Source organism: Rhinolophus hipposideros (genome assembly GCF_964194185.1).
Source record: "Rhinolophus hipposideros genome assembly, chromosome: 8".
Classification (NCBI taxonomy): domain Eukaryota; kingdom Metazoa; phylum Chordata; class Mammalia; order Chiroptera; family Rhinolophidae; genus Rhinolophus; species Rhinolophus hipposideros.
The window spans coordinates 46,962,209-46,976,400 of NC_138054.1; the positions used below are offsets into that span (position 1 = coordinate 46,962,209).

At 39.8% G+C, this 14,192-nt stretch overlaps 1 protein-coding gene across 16 annotated transcripts in view; it reads right to left on the reverse strand.

Moving 5' to 3' along the window:
- SGIP1 (SH3GL interacting endocytic adaptor 1) overlaps positions 1-14,192 on the reverse strand; it is a 192,255-nt gene that overhangs the window by 98,281 nt on the left and 79,782 nt on the right. For 6 of the 16 annotated variants that reach the window (XM_081057295.1, XM_081057294.1, XM_081057293.1 and 3 more), the window contains exons 3-5: positions 8,402-8,426; positions 5,472-5,543; positions 1,997-2,053 (exon numbers count right to left, since the gene is read on the reverse strand). In XM_081057295.1, the coding sequence (XP_080913421.1) occupies positions 1,997-2,053; positions 5,472-5,543; positions 8,402-8,426 (154 nt within the window). Of the gene's footprint in view, positions 1-1,996; positions 2,054-5,471; positions 5,544-7,316; positions 7,401-8,401; positions 8,427-14,192 lie in introns of all 16 variants that reach the window. The other 10 variants (XM_081057283.1, XM_081057282.1, XM_081057296.1 and 7 more) reach the window with 3 other exon arrangements.

Below are 14,192 nucleotides of genomic sequence, written 5' to 3' on the forward strand. Positions count from 1 at the left end.
GGCCTCATAAATGCCCTTCTCTCTGCCTAGAATTCTCTTCCCTCAGACTTTCAGCCAGTTAACCTCTATTTATACTTTAGGGCTTTCCTTAAAGCTCATATCCTCCTGGAGGCTTCCATGCTCTTACCCGGTGCTTACCCAAACAAAATGATAAAACCTGTCTTATTAGTACTTAGACAAAGCAGTGTCTAATATAGAATTACAATAGCAATTCCTATGTGACCTGATTAGTTTTTAGGACTAAACAAATTGGAGGAAAAATATGATTCATTTAAGCATGTGCATGTTAGCCAGGGACAGCACTACATTTTAAGGTTTATGTGCTCGGTGGAGGGTAGTAAGTAGTACTTGATGAGTCATTTGGTATTTTAATGATCATACTTCTTGTTTGCTTAAATTATCACATGCATTCATATTTAAGAATCCTATAAAATGTAACAAAAGTCTTTCTAGGCAAAAAAGAATTAATTTTCTAAAATCATCCTTTCCTAATATCCAGTAGCTGCCCTCATAACATTATTTATTAGCAATTTGTGTTTAGAGTAACACAGAGCCTTTCATAGATTCCAGGGAACTAAACTGCTAAAAATATCAAAAAGACCTCAAAAACAGATATAAGAGAGGACCAGGTAATAAAGTTGGCAGAGTGACATGAGGTAGAGTGTAGCGGTCGGAAGCATGAAGAATTTAATCTCTTTTTTCTGCAGATAATGTATTATTGACCTTTTAAGGTAGTAAGGAGCCAATAAAATTTAATATTATGACTGAGAGAATATTCAATACATGATAATATTATTTATTATAAAAATGAAATTCTTCATCTTAACAAATATGCAAAAATTGTAACATCAAGCTTGATTTTTATGAAAGGGGAGGTTGGGCCAGATAGTCACCTAAAGGATAAGTGCAAAGGCATTTTGTAGGGATTGTGAATTTGGGCACTGCCTATGCAATAGACATGATTTTTTTATGTATATATGGTCTACATGTTTAATATGATTAGAAATTCAAGAGTGATTGTGGCCATCCTGTTGTGGTTGGTGAAATGTGTGGCGATGATGATAATCCATTTCTGGGGAAATTATCAGGAGAGTTATGAAGGGACTCATCCTCACTCTTTCAGAAATAACAAGTGATTGTCATTTGATCTGGAATAAAATCGGTACCATGAGGCTATAATAATTGTTAGGTGCTATGGTCCGAATGTTTGTGTTCCCCAAAAGTTCATATGTTGGAATCCTAACCTCCAGGTGATGGTATCAGGAGGTGGGGCCTGCGGGAGGTGAGTAAGTCATGAGGAAGGAACCCTCGTGATTAGGATTAGTGCCCTTCTACAAGAGCCCCAGTGAGGTTACCGCTTGAGGCGTATCTGCGAATAAGAAAGTGGCCCTTAGCTACACACACCAGACCCCCAACCTGTGGGCATTGTGACCTCGGACATCCCAGCTACCAGTACTGTTAGACATAAATGTTGGTGGTTCACAAGACATTCAGTTTGTGGTATTTTTATTGTAGCAGCCCAAAGGGACAAAGGCATTATGAAACCAAGGCCTAGATGTTAATTGAATTGCCTCCATTTTCAAAGCAGCTTAGAAAAAGAACCAGGACTGAATCATCTGGAGTTAATATTTTATAAAAACATTTTTTGAACACATATGACAGGCTAGGCACACTGCTGAAATATTCTGCAAATAATTAGCTCACTGAATCCTTGCAATAATGCTACAGTGTAATGACTAACTTCATTTTTGCTACTCAGCAAATAACTATCCCAAAGCCACGCACAGCTGATATGTGCAGGGGCTAGGTCTTGAACCCAGATCTAACAGACTCTAGTGCTCTTAACCTTCCATGCGATGTTAACCGTGGCAGACACATCCTCATGAAATGGAGTGTGTCACTTTTTTCTATGTCCTATTTTACATAGAAGAATGCCTCAATGCATGCTCAAGGTCTGAAATACTTAATAAAGAAAAAACAATCTTCTGATACTCACGTATCTTTCCCAATCAATTTCTGCATAAAATCCATTTGGTGCCCCATTGCTTTTCTTCTGTAATAAATTTGAAAATAAATTTAGAAGAGAAATATTTGAATGAAAAAGAAGGAACAAAGAACATTTAACTCTTATCTGTGTTTAGCAAGAGCTATCAAAATCCAAGACTGAAAAGACAAATTAGAGCAGCTTGGTAAGCAACCGCACTGGTGTAACTGAGTGGGAAATTGAGCTGCCATGACCCTGAATGATGGAGTTTACTGATTTCACAAAAGACTGTAGGATACGTAAGCATAAGGATATTAATAACTAGCTGTTCAAATGTTACTCAATTACTGAAGAATTAGAAGCACTTACATGATAATTTAATCTTCTATACCGTCAGGGGATAAAATCAAATATATATATATGTATATACACACACACACACACACACACACACACACACACACACACATATATAAATTTAAATGGAAACACTTTGACTTCCATATTGCTCTCATATAAAATTAGTTCCAACATATCCAAAGTGTATTCATCCAGGTAGTTAACTCATGTTTTAGGTTTTCTAACACTGGCTCAATTTTTTCCTAACCAACCCCTTGATAGACTGTAAAGGGAATCAGCTCCAAATGAAATAATTCGGCTTCTAGGTATTAAAAATAGTATTGATAGTCTTTTCAAGTGGCTTTTCTTAGCAAATTATTGGAGTAAAGCCTGAGGATTAATCATGGATTTCTGTTACCCGCGTGTCCTATGCTTCCATGAACACATAGCACTGCAAGATTACAGGGTGGATTTCAGCATTACTCTGTCTAGGTTAACTTCAAGTTCTGTTTTGGCTTCTAATACAACAATGATATATGGCCACGAGCTCTTGGGCAAGGATGTGGCATCATTCAAAGAGACATTACTAGAAGCAAGGACAAACACATAAATTAAACTGGTGATGCAGGATTCATCCAACGGCATTCCTGTATGTAGCACATATAGCAATGGTATGTTACTGAGCACTAGCAGGTCTCTGAACAACACATATCAAATGGTGACACATGAGGCTTGAGGATAGGACCTCTAATTGTGCAGTCACAATGAAGGCCACTTGAACTACAATGGGAATAGCTAACATTCAATTTGACCAATGGGTAAGAGAAGTAAGCTTTCTCACATATGCAGGTAGGACCACTAGATAACCAAATTAGAGGTAACCCAGTAACCATCTCGCTGAAAAATACGTACTGCCTATTGACTGGGCAGTCTATAGAACTAACAAAAGCTTAGTAAGGGTGAATAGTGTGTAAGAAATAGATAATACGTTCACGGCCTCTCTCTTCCTAGCCGCTACCACTGTCCTGGAATTTATAAATGCAACAACAAGCCAATGCCTCTACAGACCAACACCCAGAAACAGAGGTCCTATGTCTCTCTTCCTCTTTTTCTTGCTCCTGACAAAGATTATATACTCAGACTGCATCATTTTAACGTTTTCATGTAATTGCCTTCATTGAATTAGTGCTTCACTGATATCCTTTCTACTTTGAACAAAGGTTGTTTAAAAACATCTGTCACAGCAACTCTTGCATGGGCTATAAAGCTACTGTTGAGGACATGTCAGTTAAATAATGTGCCAGCTAATAATAAAAAAATCTCTTCCATGGGGAATGGGCATGATTCCTTTTTTTTTTTTTTTTGGTCATGTTTGCTTGCTATTTTAATTCTTACTTTTCCAATCTGTTTGCATATGTCTTCTTTGTACAATTCTCCAAATCCTTCTTAGAAAGCATATATATATAATAAATTTACAGCTGAACAAATGTGTATATGTGTGTTTCTTTCCCGACAACATATATCTAACATCGCAGATAAAAAATTTTGTGAATTTTCTAAGTCTAGGCTAAGTGAAAACTTCCCAGTTTATATGGAGATTAATGGAGGATGGAAATAAAGAGAAAACAAAACCTATACAAAGACATTTTATTTTAAAATAGGAACATTTGAAATAGTAAACACAAATACTAAACACAAACAACAAATCATAACAATACATTCTTTTGTGCAGATATTCAAAATACATACATGTATACACACACACCCACATAAAGCTTTGTTAGAGGAATAGGCAATTTGGCCTAATTCACACTAGTGAATTCTTACAAATATATTTGGTTTCAAAGTGGAAATTAGCAAGTTGAAGCTAACCAGAGCCTGGCTGAAATTCTTCTGGTTAAATCCCAAGAAGGAAATTCTCCTGGTTTAACCACTTAAGCAAGGTGCTCATAGTAGTAATAGTGAAGGTAATAAATGCCTCTACTGATTTTCAGTTGGAAAACTTTGAAGAAACAGGGAAGAAGTTAAGTGGGAAACTATCATTTAAAAACTAAGCTTAATAGTACAGGCAATATTGGCTATTCACCAACACATAAACAACGATTTTTACCTTGGAGTTGGAGTTACACATTATTTACTTTTATCTTTTCTGTCTTTTCCAAAATTCTACATTTTGTATAAGTAAGTTTTATAACTTCAATATATGATTGTTATTGAAAGATAACTGAGGCTCATGGAAATGATAATCTTATTTTAACAGGTATTTTACTTTGGTCAGGATTATTATATTATCTGTTCTCATACAACATGATGGGCTAAATCAATAAATGTCGTGGCAATTGTGTTTAATTATACATTTATGAAAGTTGTCAATTTTGACTGGGAATGCTCCTGTTTCCCAAGGTCAGCTCCTAACCACTTACTGATCTTCGGGTGAGAAATGTTAGAGACACAGGGTGTACTGCCTACATGTAGTTTTGCCACTAAGGTAGATTTGACTCACTTTGTAAATAATCCGACAGAACAGCGCTGTCTAACATGACTGCCCGTGAAGATGGAAATGGTCCTGTGTGTGCCGTCCCGTGTGGTAGCCACAAGGGACTATGGAATACTTGAAATGTGGCCGTGTGACTGAGAAACTGGATTTTAAATAGCCACATGTGGCTACCATATTGAACAACACAGCTGGAGTTGTTGCATAGCCTGGGCCGCAATCATCATCCCTGACTTGACATCCTTTGGTCAAGTACACTGGTTCCCACAAGCCAAGGTCCTGCCATATTCCTGATGTTACTGAGATAATGCTTATCCTAACAAATGATTTGGCTCAAAACTTATATTACAGCCAAAGGGCTCTTATAAATAGCAGATTCTTTTTAAAATCTGAATACCTTTCAAGGAAACACACATCTTTTTGCCTGATCACTCTTTAAAAGTGTATTCAGACATCAGTATAGAGAGTCTATATGATTGATTTAAAAATTGGTCCCAGGTATTCAAAAAGTAATTTGAAAATACCTGAGAAAAAAGTCTTCTTAAATGACGTAAATAAATGCTACAGTTTTTGTTTTTTCGAGTTGCAGATTGGGATTTTACTCACTGTTTCTACAACACCTTGGAAATTTTAAACTAAAATCTGTTTCCTTACCGAAACTTTTTTTCCTCCTTCACGTGCGCACTCTGCTTTGTTATTGTAGGGTGGTTCATGTGGGCTGCGCTGCTGGAATTGATTGTTTTCATGTAGAAAAAGTTGTTAAAGAATCTGTTTGTTCTTCAAGACACATATAAAGAATCACATGGAGTCAGCAAACATACCATAGAAGAAACCATTTCTAGGCCAAATTGCAGGGCCTACCAATTTCGGCAGGGTTCGTTAAATAAAGAGTGGACTTGGGGCCCATAATGAGGCTCTATTCAGCAGGCCAGTGTAGCCAGGTCAGGAGAAGAAGGAAGGAGGAAGCTACATCCCAGGCGTTAGGCATTATGTGGATCTAGTCCTCATTCAGCCAACACTTAATTTACAGGAGAACAGACACCAGGACAGGTGTCTAAGAGAGACTGAATAAAACTGGTTGTATTTCTAATGGCAGTATGAACAGTGTAGTTCTCTGGATCAAAGCCTTGCTGGGGATCAATACACACAGTGCACAGAGCTGACAGCTCCTCACCTGGAATCTTTCCTGCACACCTGTTCAGGATGAGCAGGACAATGCCCCCAGTCTATGTGGAGAGGGAAATCTGAACTGCTTAGGGAAAAGTTCAAGTGTGTCCTGCACGAATTAGAGTTTGTCCCTGAGTTAGAAGGCATCATCACACACAGCTGCCTAAAGTCTCAGACACCAAGACAGACAGCTCTGCAGAGGATGGGGAGCCAAGTGGGGAGCAATGCAAGCCCACTTTCATACATGGAGCTCTGCCACGAAGCCTCTGTAGACTAATTTCAAAAGAATTGTCCCCAGAAGTGGACTTCACTGGATTTCGAGAAACTGAAATTAAATAAGCATCAGTACATTAAGCCTATTATGTAGGTCCTGTGTTGACAAAGTCATTTATAAGCATTACAAAGCACCTATACTTTGTACGACTACTGTAGTGAAACCATAAATTTCAAAAGACAATGATTTGGAAGCTAAATCAGCCACGTAAATGTGGGCGGGGTCTCCAGACACAAGGGCTTAAAGAAATCAGTGTGAATTTGAAAGAAAATCAGGTTGAGAGCTCTAAGGACTGGATGGAAACAGAAAGTGGGACCCCGATGTGTTCTCATCCTCAGTGAGCACACAGTAGGGGAAACTCAGGGAACATTTCCAAATAGTGAAACTAGCAGCTGGATAAGAACTGTCAATTACCTACAAAGCTGTACACCCTGTTTCTGAGAACATGCATTTATTTTGAATGTTGCCTTTTTCAGGTCTGCCTTAGTTCCTGAGAAAATGAAACGAAATAATTCCCGTTTCCTAATAATCATGACCCGTGATATTGATGGCACTTCCCATTAAGGACCAAAGAGGGCATAACTACTCATAAGTAACTTTATACGACTTGGGATGGTGGTGGTAAAAGAGGACTCAGGCAACTCTGGTACAGAGCCCTGAGCCAGAGTGGACAAGTCTGCTGAATCACGGCTTGGCTCTACACAGCACGTACAAAGAGCTGCCTGCTCCACGCCAGCACCATACCAGGCACGTGGATGTACATTCTCCCAGAGATTTCAACGGGTGGTCCCTAGAAGAGCAGAGGACACGGAGGTAGTAATAAGGCCTCACGGACAGTGAGTGGGTGGGTGGGAGGGGCTTTAGAAAAAGGAAAAAGGACAAGACTGAGGGTGGCAGAGGGAAAGAAGCAAGAAACAGCAATCCAGACTGGAAGCAGCAGGGAGAGAAAGCAAAGACTAGCTCACAGAGCCTTGCAGAGGTCAGAATGGAGGGAAAAAGAGAACCCAGGGAGGGGGACCCAGACAGAAGCAAAGAGAAGACACAGAAGCAGAGAGTACCTGAGACAGAGTTAACGAGAGGGCTCTGAGCCAGAAGCAAGAGGTGAGCAGAAGCTGAGTCTTCTGGGTCTTTTTTTTCCCCTGCTGAATAGAGCCTTGATTATAGTGTTACCCAATGTCTGATAAATTTCAGTCTACTTTCTTAACATTTCATGGCAAGAACTACCTGAATGCAAAAGGCACCCGAAAGCTAAAACCTTGAATCCAGTGTGGGAGAAAAACTCCTGCGATAGCTGCAATTAACACCCCAATTTAGGTATACTATTATAAAGGGTGATTTTTCAAAAACATATTTTTAACCACCAGATTTATTTTAGTTACCTCTCCAGCCCAATGAGCCTAATGTCAGTTGTTTTTTTTTTTTTTTTCCAGTAACAGCTGTTCTTTTGAACCTTCTGAATAGGCATCTGATTTAGGTTTGAAGGAAGTCATTTTAGAAATTGGTGCAGACTCCCATAAGCACAACTCGGATAAATCCGAGCCAGTCCACCACAGACTTCCTTAAAAATCAAGAAATCTGGCGACTAGCAAGGAGACAGAGTTACTGTTAAATCTAAACCCAGTGGACACATTTTCTTCCTTCAGGCTGTAAATTCAGACATAAGTAGTTTTAAGACCATTCCCTATTTGTGAATTTAATATAGAAAATGTATCTGCAGCTCAACTGTGAAAAGGGAAAAGCTTTTTTCAATTTTATTGGATCTCAGCTCCATTATGACTTTGTGGCCTCTGTTGGAGAAAAGCATTCTCACATAATGAGCTTTATATATCATTAAATTGGAAATGAAATAACAGTTGATGGTAGCAGCCCCTGTCTGGCTTTTGACCCACCATATTGATAACTAGTTTGCTTGATTAATCTGGGGCAGGGTTTTAGGTGAACGCTATAAATAAGTTTAACTTGACCAAGACTGCATTTATGTCCCATGGAATTACTACAGAAAAGTTTAATAGTGAGAAGTCTGAAAAGTCATTTAAGCTATTTTTTCCCCTATAGAAAAAAAAACAGGGGGCTTTAAGAAAGTTAAACATAGCATATCCTGGGGTGCAAACCTACTACTAAAAATGGTCATTTAAATACTTACAATTCCGTCTCTATCAGGTGAACCTCTGTAACAAAAAGAAATAGGTAGCTATTAGGAAAATGAATAATTCTTGCTACATAGACTAAAGCATAATAAGAAGAAACATTACCCACCGCTCTCCCCTTCTCCCTGGTTCCGAAACCCAATAAACCCAGCTAATGAAAACTAAACCAAAACAAATTGGTCAAGTAATATTTGAGTGTGGGGTGTGTGTGCGGGTGTGTGGGAGGGAGATTGTCATGAACACCCGAAGTCCAAAAGGCACCAGTTGCTGGGTCCACTTTTGAGAGGAGAGCTTATTAAACGTCTGTCCCAGTCTAACTGGCTCCATTTCAAACTACCACAATGAATGGAAACTGATTTGCTCTCTTATCTTCTCCCCTGTGAGTGGTCTTGAATTTATAGTTCCTCTATCAGAGGGAACTTTTATGGTATTTTACAACGTACTTTTCTTCCACATTTCTATATTTACTGCTCCTCTGATTATAGGAAAGCAGGAAATGGAGGGTAATGTTTGCCAAGGGCTGCCCTTGGGGACTAGAGTCCAGCACAGTTAATCCAGGGTGGCACTATACCCCAGTGCTTAGGGGTAATGGCCTTAGAAGAGGCTGAATCTGAGTGTCCAGGCTCTACCACTTACTAGGTCTGTGACCTTGAACACATTACTTAAGCTCTGTAAGCCAATTTAAAGAAGATAATCTCTATAAAAAATTTATACTAGTTCCTGACACATAGTATAATCAGTGTTCAAACGTTTGTTATTTTTTTTCTCTTCCAAGATGTCTCTTCACTAGGAACACAAACCTGCCCACTTGGAGCCACATTAGACTTTGTAACGATAAAGGAAAGGTCTTATTGTTAGTTTGGAAAAGTGAACTGGTGGAGCCAAAGGATGGGAGAGGCAAGAGGGCAGTCACTGCCACATTATAACTTTTTATTTTAACTCACTCTGTCAAGAACTAGGAAAATGTTATTCTATTGACATAGAGACCAAATTATGCTTAGATGGGTACTAGAATTATTTGGAAGATAATAAGTGCTTGGGGTGGACTGTGACATCTTGTTTGGTGTGGTTGGAACTGTTCTTTAGAAGGTGGGGCCAGGTAATTTCTTCATAGGGTGGGGTGGAGAGAGAATTGCAGAGAGTTGTGGGACATCTTCTGGACTCCAAGATGTGACTCCCTTTCCCCACTAACACCACCTTCAAAATTAGCGTAGAATATACTACTTGGATTGCAAAATACTTGATGAGGGTACATCATTTTTCATAACCAGTTCTGCATCCACATGGATGGAGGGTGAATCCGTGATACCACGGCTAGAAGCAGAGAAGACCATGATCCTGAAAGACCACAGGAGTCTTAGGGTCTTTGGACATTCCCTGGCTACGGGAATTCGTTGGTTTAAAGGAATTTCATCTAAAATAGAAGTATAGGAAGAGTCTTAGCTGATAGACGTTATAATTCATTGAATTATACAGGCACTAGGCCCATACAGGCACTAGGCTAGGATATGGGGATAAAAAGTAACGAAGACATGCTTATCATAGGGACAATGAGAAAGGCAAATAAATCCAGTGGATTATCATGGTCACAATAAGCCCAGGTTGGCATAGAGGAAAGGTACCAACCCACACTCATCAAAACCAACTTTCCTTTTCACATCTATACATTGCAAAAAATGAGCGTTTCTTACTAGGATTTCAGACTCTGCTAATGGAATTGAGAGAGAGGTAATTTTATCAACTTTTGTGTAGGGTATATCCAGGCACTGATACTTGTGGGAAGGTCTTTGGGGACAGCAAGTAATGACGTGGAGCAGACCAGGCTCTGGAGATAGGCCTGACTGTGGTATTTCCCACCACTGGTCCTGATACAAGGACATATGTAGAGGGGAATATTTAAAGAGAGGCCACTTGATCTCATATTACATATTACAGCTATATGTAATGGCATATGACAGCTATAGGGATGGCATTTCAAAAATTTTAATTAAAAAACCTGTAATCATACATAGCAGTGTTGTTGTCCTATTCCAAACCTTTGTCTTAATCCATTAACGGAAACGGGCTGGTGGTTGCTAGTGCGGTGGGAGCAAGCATGGCAGTTAAGAGCACTGGCTATAGGGCCAGACTACCTGGGTTTCCTAGCTGCATAATCTTGGACAAGTCACTTCATCCCTTTGTGCCTGCTAGTTTCCTCACCTACAAAATGGCCATGATAATACCATATACCTTGTAGGACAATTAGAGGATTCAATGAGTTAACAGAAGTGAAGAGCTTGGAGTAGTGCCTAGAACATAGTATATACTCATTTAATGTTATCTAGAATACAATGATTATATAATCTGACCTAGGATGGCAAGTAGAGAGATTTTAGCAGGCCCAGACACTTGGGCATGTGTTCTCAATTCATCTCCTAACCTCTTCTTATGCACTTTTCTATTTTATTTTTAAATGATTTTTTAAAAAATGTTTTAACAGTAGACCCATTGTATTTACTGATTTCTATTTTAAAACTAATCATCTACCATGGACACTTTGCCTCTATTTTAAAAAGTGCCAGTTACCTCTAGCAAGTACTGCCATTTCTGTTACCCTCCTGTTGGTCTTGATTCTAATTTTGCCTACTTATTCTTCTGGGTGATAAAAGCTTAGGCACTTGGTCCTGGACTAGAACACTGGCTTCAAGCCTGATTTTCTGGGTAACCCGCAGTAAGTTCCCTAACCCTTTTGGAACTGATTTCTCATCTCTAAAATTGAGATGTGGCTTCTAACCTTATTGAATTACTGTGATGATAAAAAAAAAAAGGATATACAATATACCCTGCAGAGGGCCCGACACTTGGCACAGGCTCTCTCCTTTCCTCCATATGGACAGTTAAATTGGGAAGCTCCCTCCTTGCCCCACTTGCTATCTAAGAAGGTTCAGTCAGCTGCAGTTGGGGCTGGTGGCTATTCTAGCAAATGGCTTGGCAACCCGGAGGGAATGGCAACAGCCCTGAAAACAGTATGCATCAACAAGGGCTTCAATGATAGCAGACTAACATAATTACTACCAAAAGCTAAATTGCCAGAGCATTTTCGCAAACTTTTGCAAGAATGATATTGACCCAATTAGAGAGCAGAGGTTCATGAACAGCAACGGCTTACACTCAACTGCCAGTCCTTTGACCATCATTGCCAGTGGAACGAATTTATGACTAATTTGCTGTCATGTAAGTATTCTGGGGCACTCCAATGATAAGAAGTTAAGAAGAGATGCTTGGGATTCGACAAGCAAATGTCTTATCGAGTACTTCAGACAGATATTGAGCATCTACCCAAAGCTGTGAGGAAAACTTGCTTATTTTCATATCTTTAGAAATGGTGATGGATGAGCAGTGCTTTCGCCACATGCGAACTAAACTAGCTCAGCCTGTTCTGAGGAGGTTGTTTGACTTCTTTTCCCTTTTGAGGGACCTCTTTAATTTTCTTCACACACCAGAGACTATGTATGGTCAATTACAGACACTCTGTCTTCAAAGAAAAACAGATTTGGTTTCTGCTAATGATGTTCTCCTGTGATGTGTCTAATAGTGTCCTGCATGACTCGTGGCATATTGTAGGTGACAATAGATGTTGCTGACAGACTGACTGGTCTAGTGTCTGGCTCTTTAGGGGAATCAGTTTCCATCTAGTGTACACTGAGGCCCAGAAAAGGAAAGTGGGAAAAAGGCTGTGGGAATGCTGGCAATGCTGAAGCTAAAACCCAAGTCTTCTGACTCAAGTGAAAGAACCATCCATCACTGGTTCCGGGTGGTAAATGTGTAGAAAATGACAGTTTCTTATGAAACAATGGTAATTATGTAGTCCTCAGAAAAACATTCCTAATTCAATCATTTAGAAAAATTTGCAAGACTGGAGTAATTTCCATGAAATAATTATTTAACCTAAATAAATAAATAAATAAATAAACAATCCCAAAGAAAATGCAAGACCTGGTGACTTAATATTTGTATCTAGTTAAAGGTTACCTTTTATTCCCTCTCCCCATCCCCAATCCTTTATACTCGCAGGCTTATAAGCCTCCAAGGTATCCGGGTTGCCCGCTGCCTAGGGAAGAAAGCCCAGACACTGCAACCTGGCACTTCCTGTCTGGCTCTGACCTCCTTTCCAGTCTTGCCTCCTATTATCACCTTTACCTGTCGCTAACAGGTAGACAAACTGCTCTATTTATCTTGAATACCTGTCCTGAATACCTGCTTGACTTTTCCACCTCTCTTCTTTGGCTGTTATTTTTCCTTCTGCATGAAATGCCTGTCCTCATCTTCTTGAAAGACAAACTCAAACTTCCTCCCTCTTTAAAGCTTCACTGATCATCTGTCCAAATGCGAGCTTTCCCTCAAATTCCCATGAAATACGATTTTTAATTGCCCAGAAGGAACTTCCCACACATCAGTTTGTATAAGGAATAGTAAGAGTAGTGGCTGCTGCCATTCACTGAGCATTTGCTAAGTACTAGAAAGCATAGTCATTTCAAATGTGCTATCTCATTTTGTCATACAAAAAGTATTTTAACTTGCATAGTAGATATTTTATCCTAAGAATTATAAAATCTTGGACGACAAGAACAGGGCAATGCTCAGCCCCTTGTGATAAAACATGCGTGACAAAAATGTACAGAATGTAAAGCTAAAGGTGAGAAATAAATGTAGCTTTCTTCATTTGCACCTGTGCCCATACAACTATGGATTCTCCCGTTTTCTAACTTTCTTTCAGGGATTCTAGCCAAACGGTGGGTTTAATGGGCTCGTTATTCTGATATATACCTCATAGATCACATCAGGTCTGCACTTCTCCAGGGTCACAGCTAGGGGCAGCAGAATAGTGGTGCTCTCCTTATACTGGGCTTGGCGTGGAATTCTGAGTTCCTGGTCACCTGACTTCCCATATGTAAGTTACCTGCCTGGCTCAAAAAGCCCCCTGAGATTTTGGGTCAGAGCTAAATACTCTCAAAGGGAATTTAAAATGGTCAAGTAAATGGGATAAAACTTACATTGCTGGACATTTCTGATGCGTCCGGTGCAACAAGAGTTGTGGGGAGTGAGGAGGGCGGCGCAGGGTTAAGAAATGACAGTAGTCATGAATAGAGTTCAAGCAGACCAAGGGACCCCCAATCTCAAGGACTGGAAGCCCCGCATTGGGCCTCGCATCTGCTTTTATTAGTTCGGTGGGGAAGTAAAGAAGATAAAGCTTGATAATCTCAAGATCTGTGAATTCTATACGTCATAATAGGAAACCAATTTAAATCAATCACCCTTGCCTGCAGACAGCTGGACCCTAAGTTTCAATTTCCCCAAGGGACAAAACCTATATGCATATTAATAGATGGAGAGCACCTCATTGAATCACTTCCCTTGCAGATTTTGGGAAGGAATGCAGCCACAGAGGCTGAGGCTTTCCTTAGCCTGAGGAAAGTGGGGGGCTGTGCCCACCTATGAACCCTGTGGGTTCTCCTGTTGGTCCCCACATGACTGCGTCTGGCTTGAATTGTTCTTTCCGTGAGGAATCTTACTCGTCATTGACTGTCCAGTCATCTTTCTGGGACCAAACAGGGAGGTATAAGGTGCAAACACAAAAGTTTAGCAAAGTCCCTGAAAGGATCCATCTTACAGACTCTCCTTTCTTTGGGGGCAGGTAGAAGGAAACAAAACGGTTAAGCTGCTGCATGGCGACACATTTCCAAGAAGAGTTTATTAGTGTCTGTGGGCAATTGATTATCTTGTGTATGATCATTTAAACATGTAAAA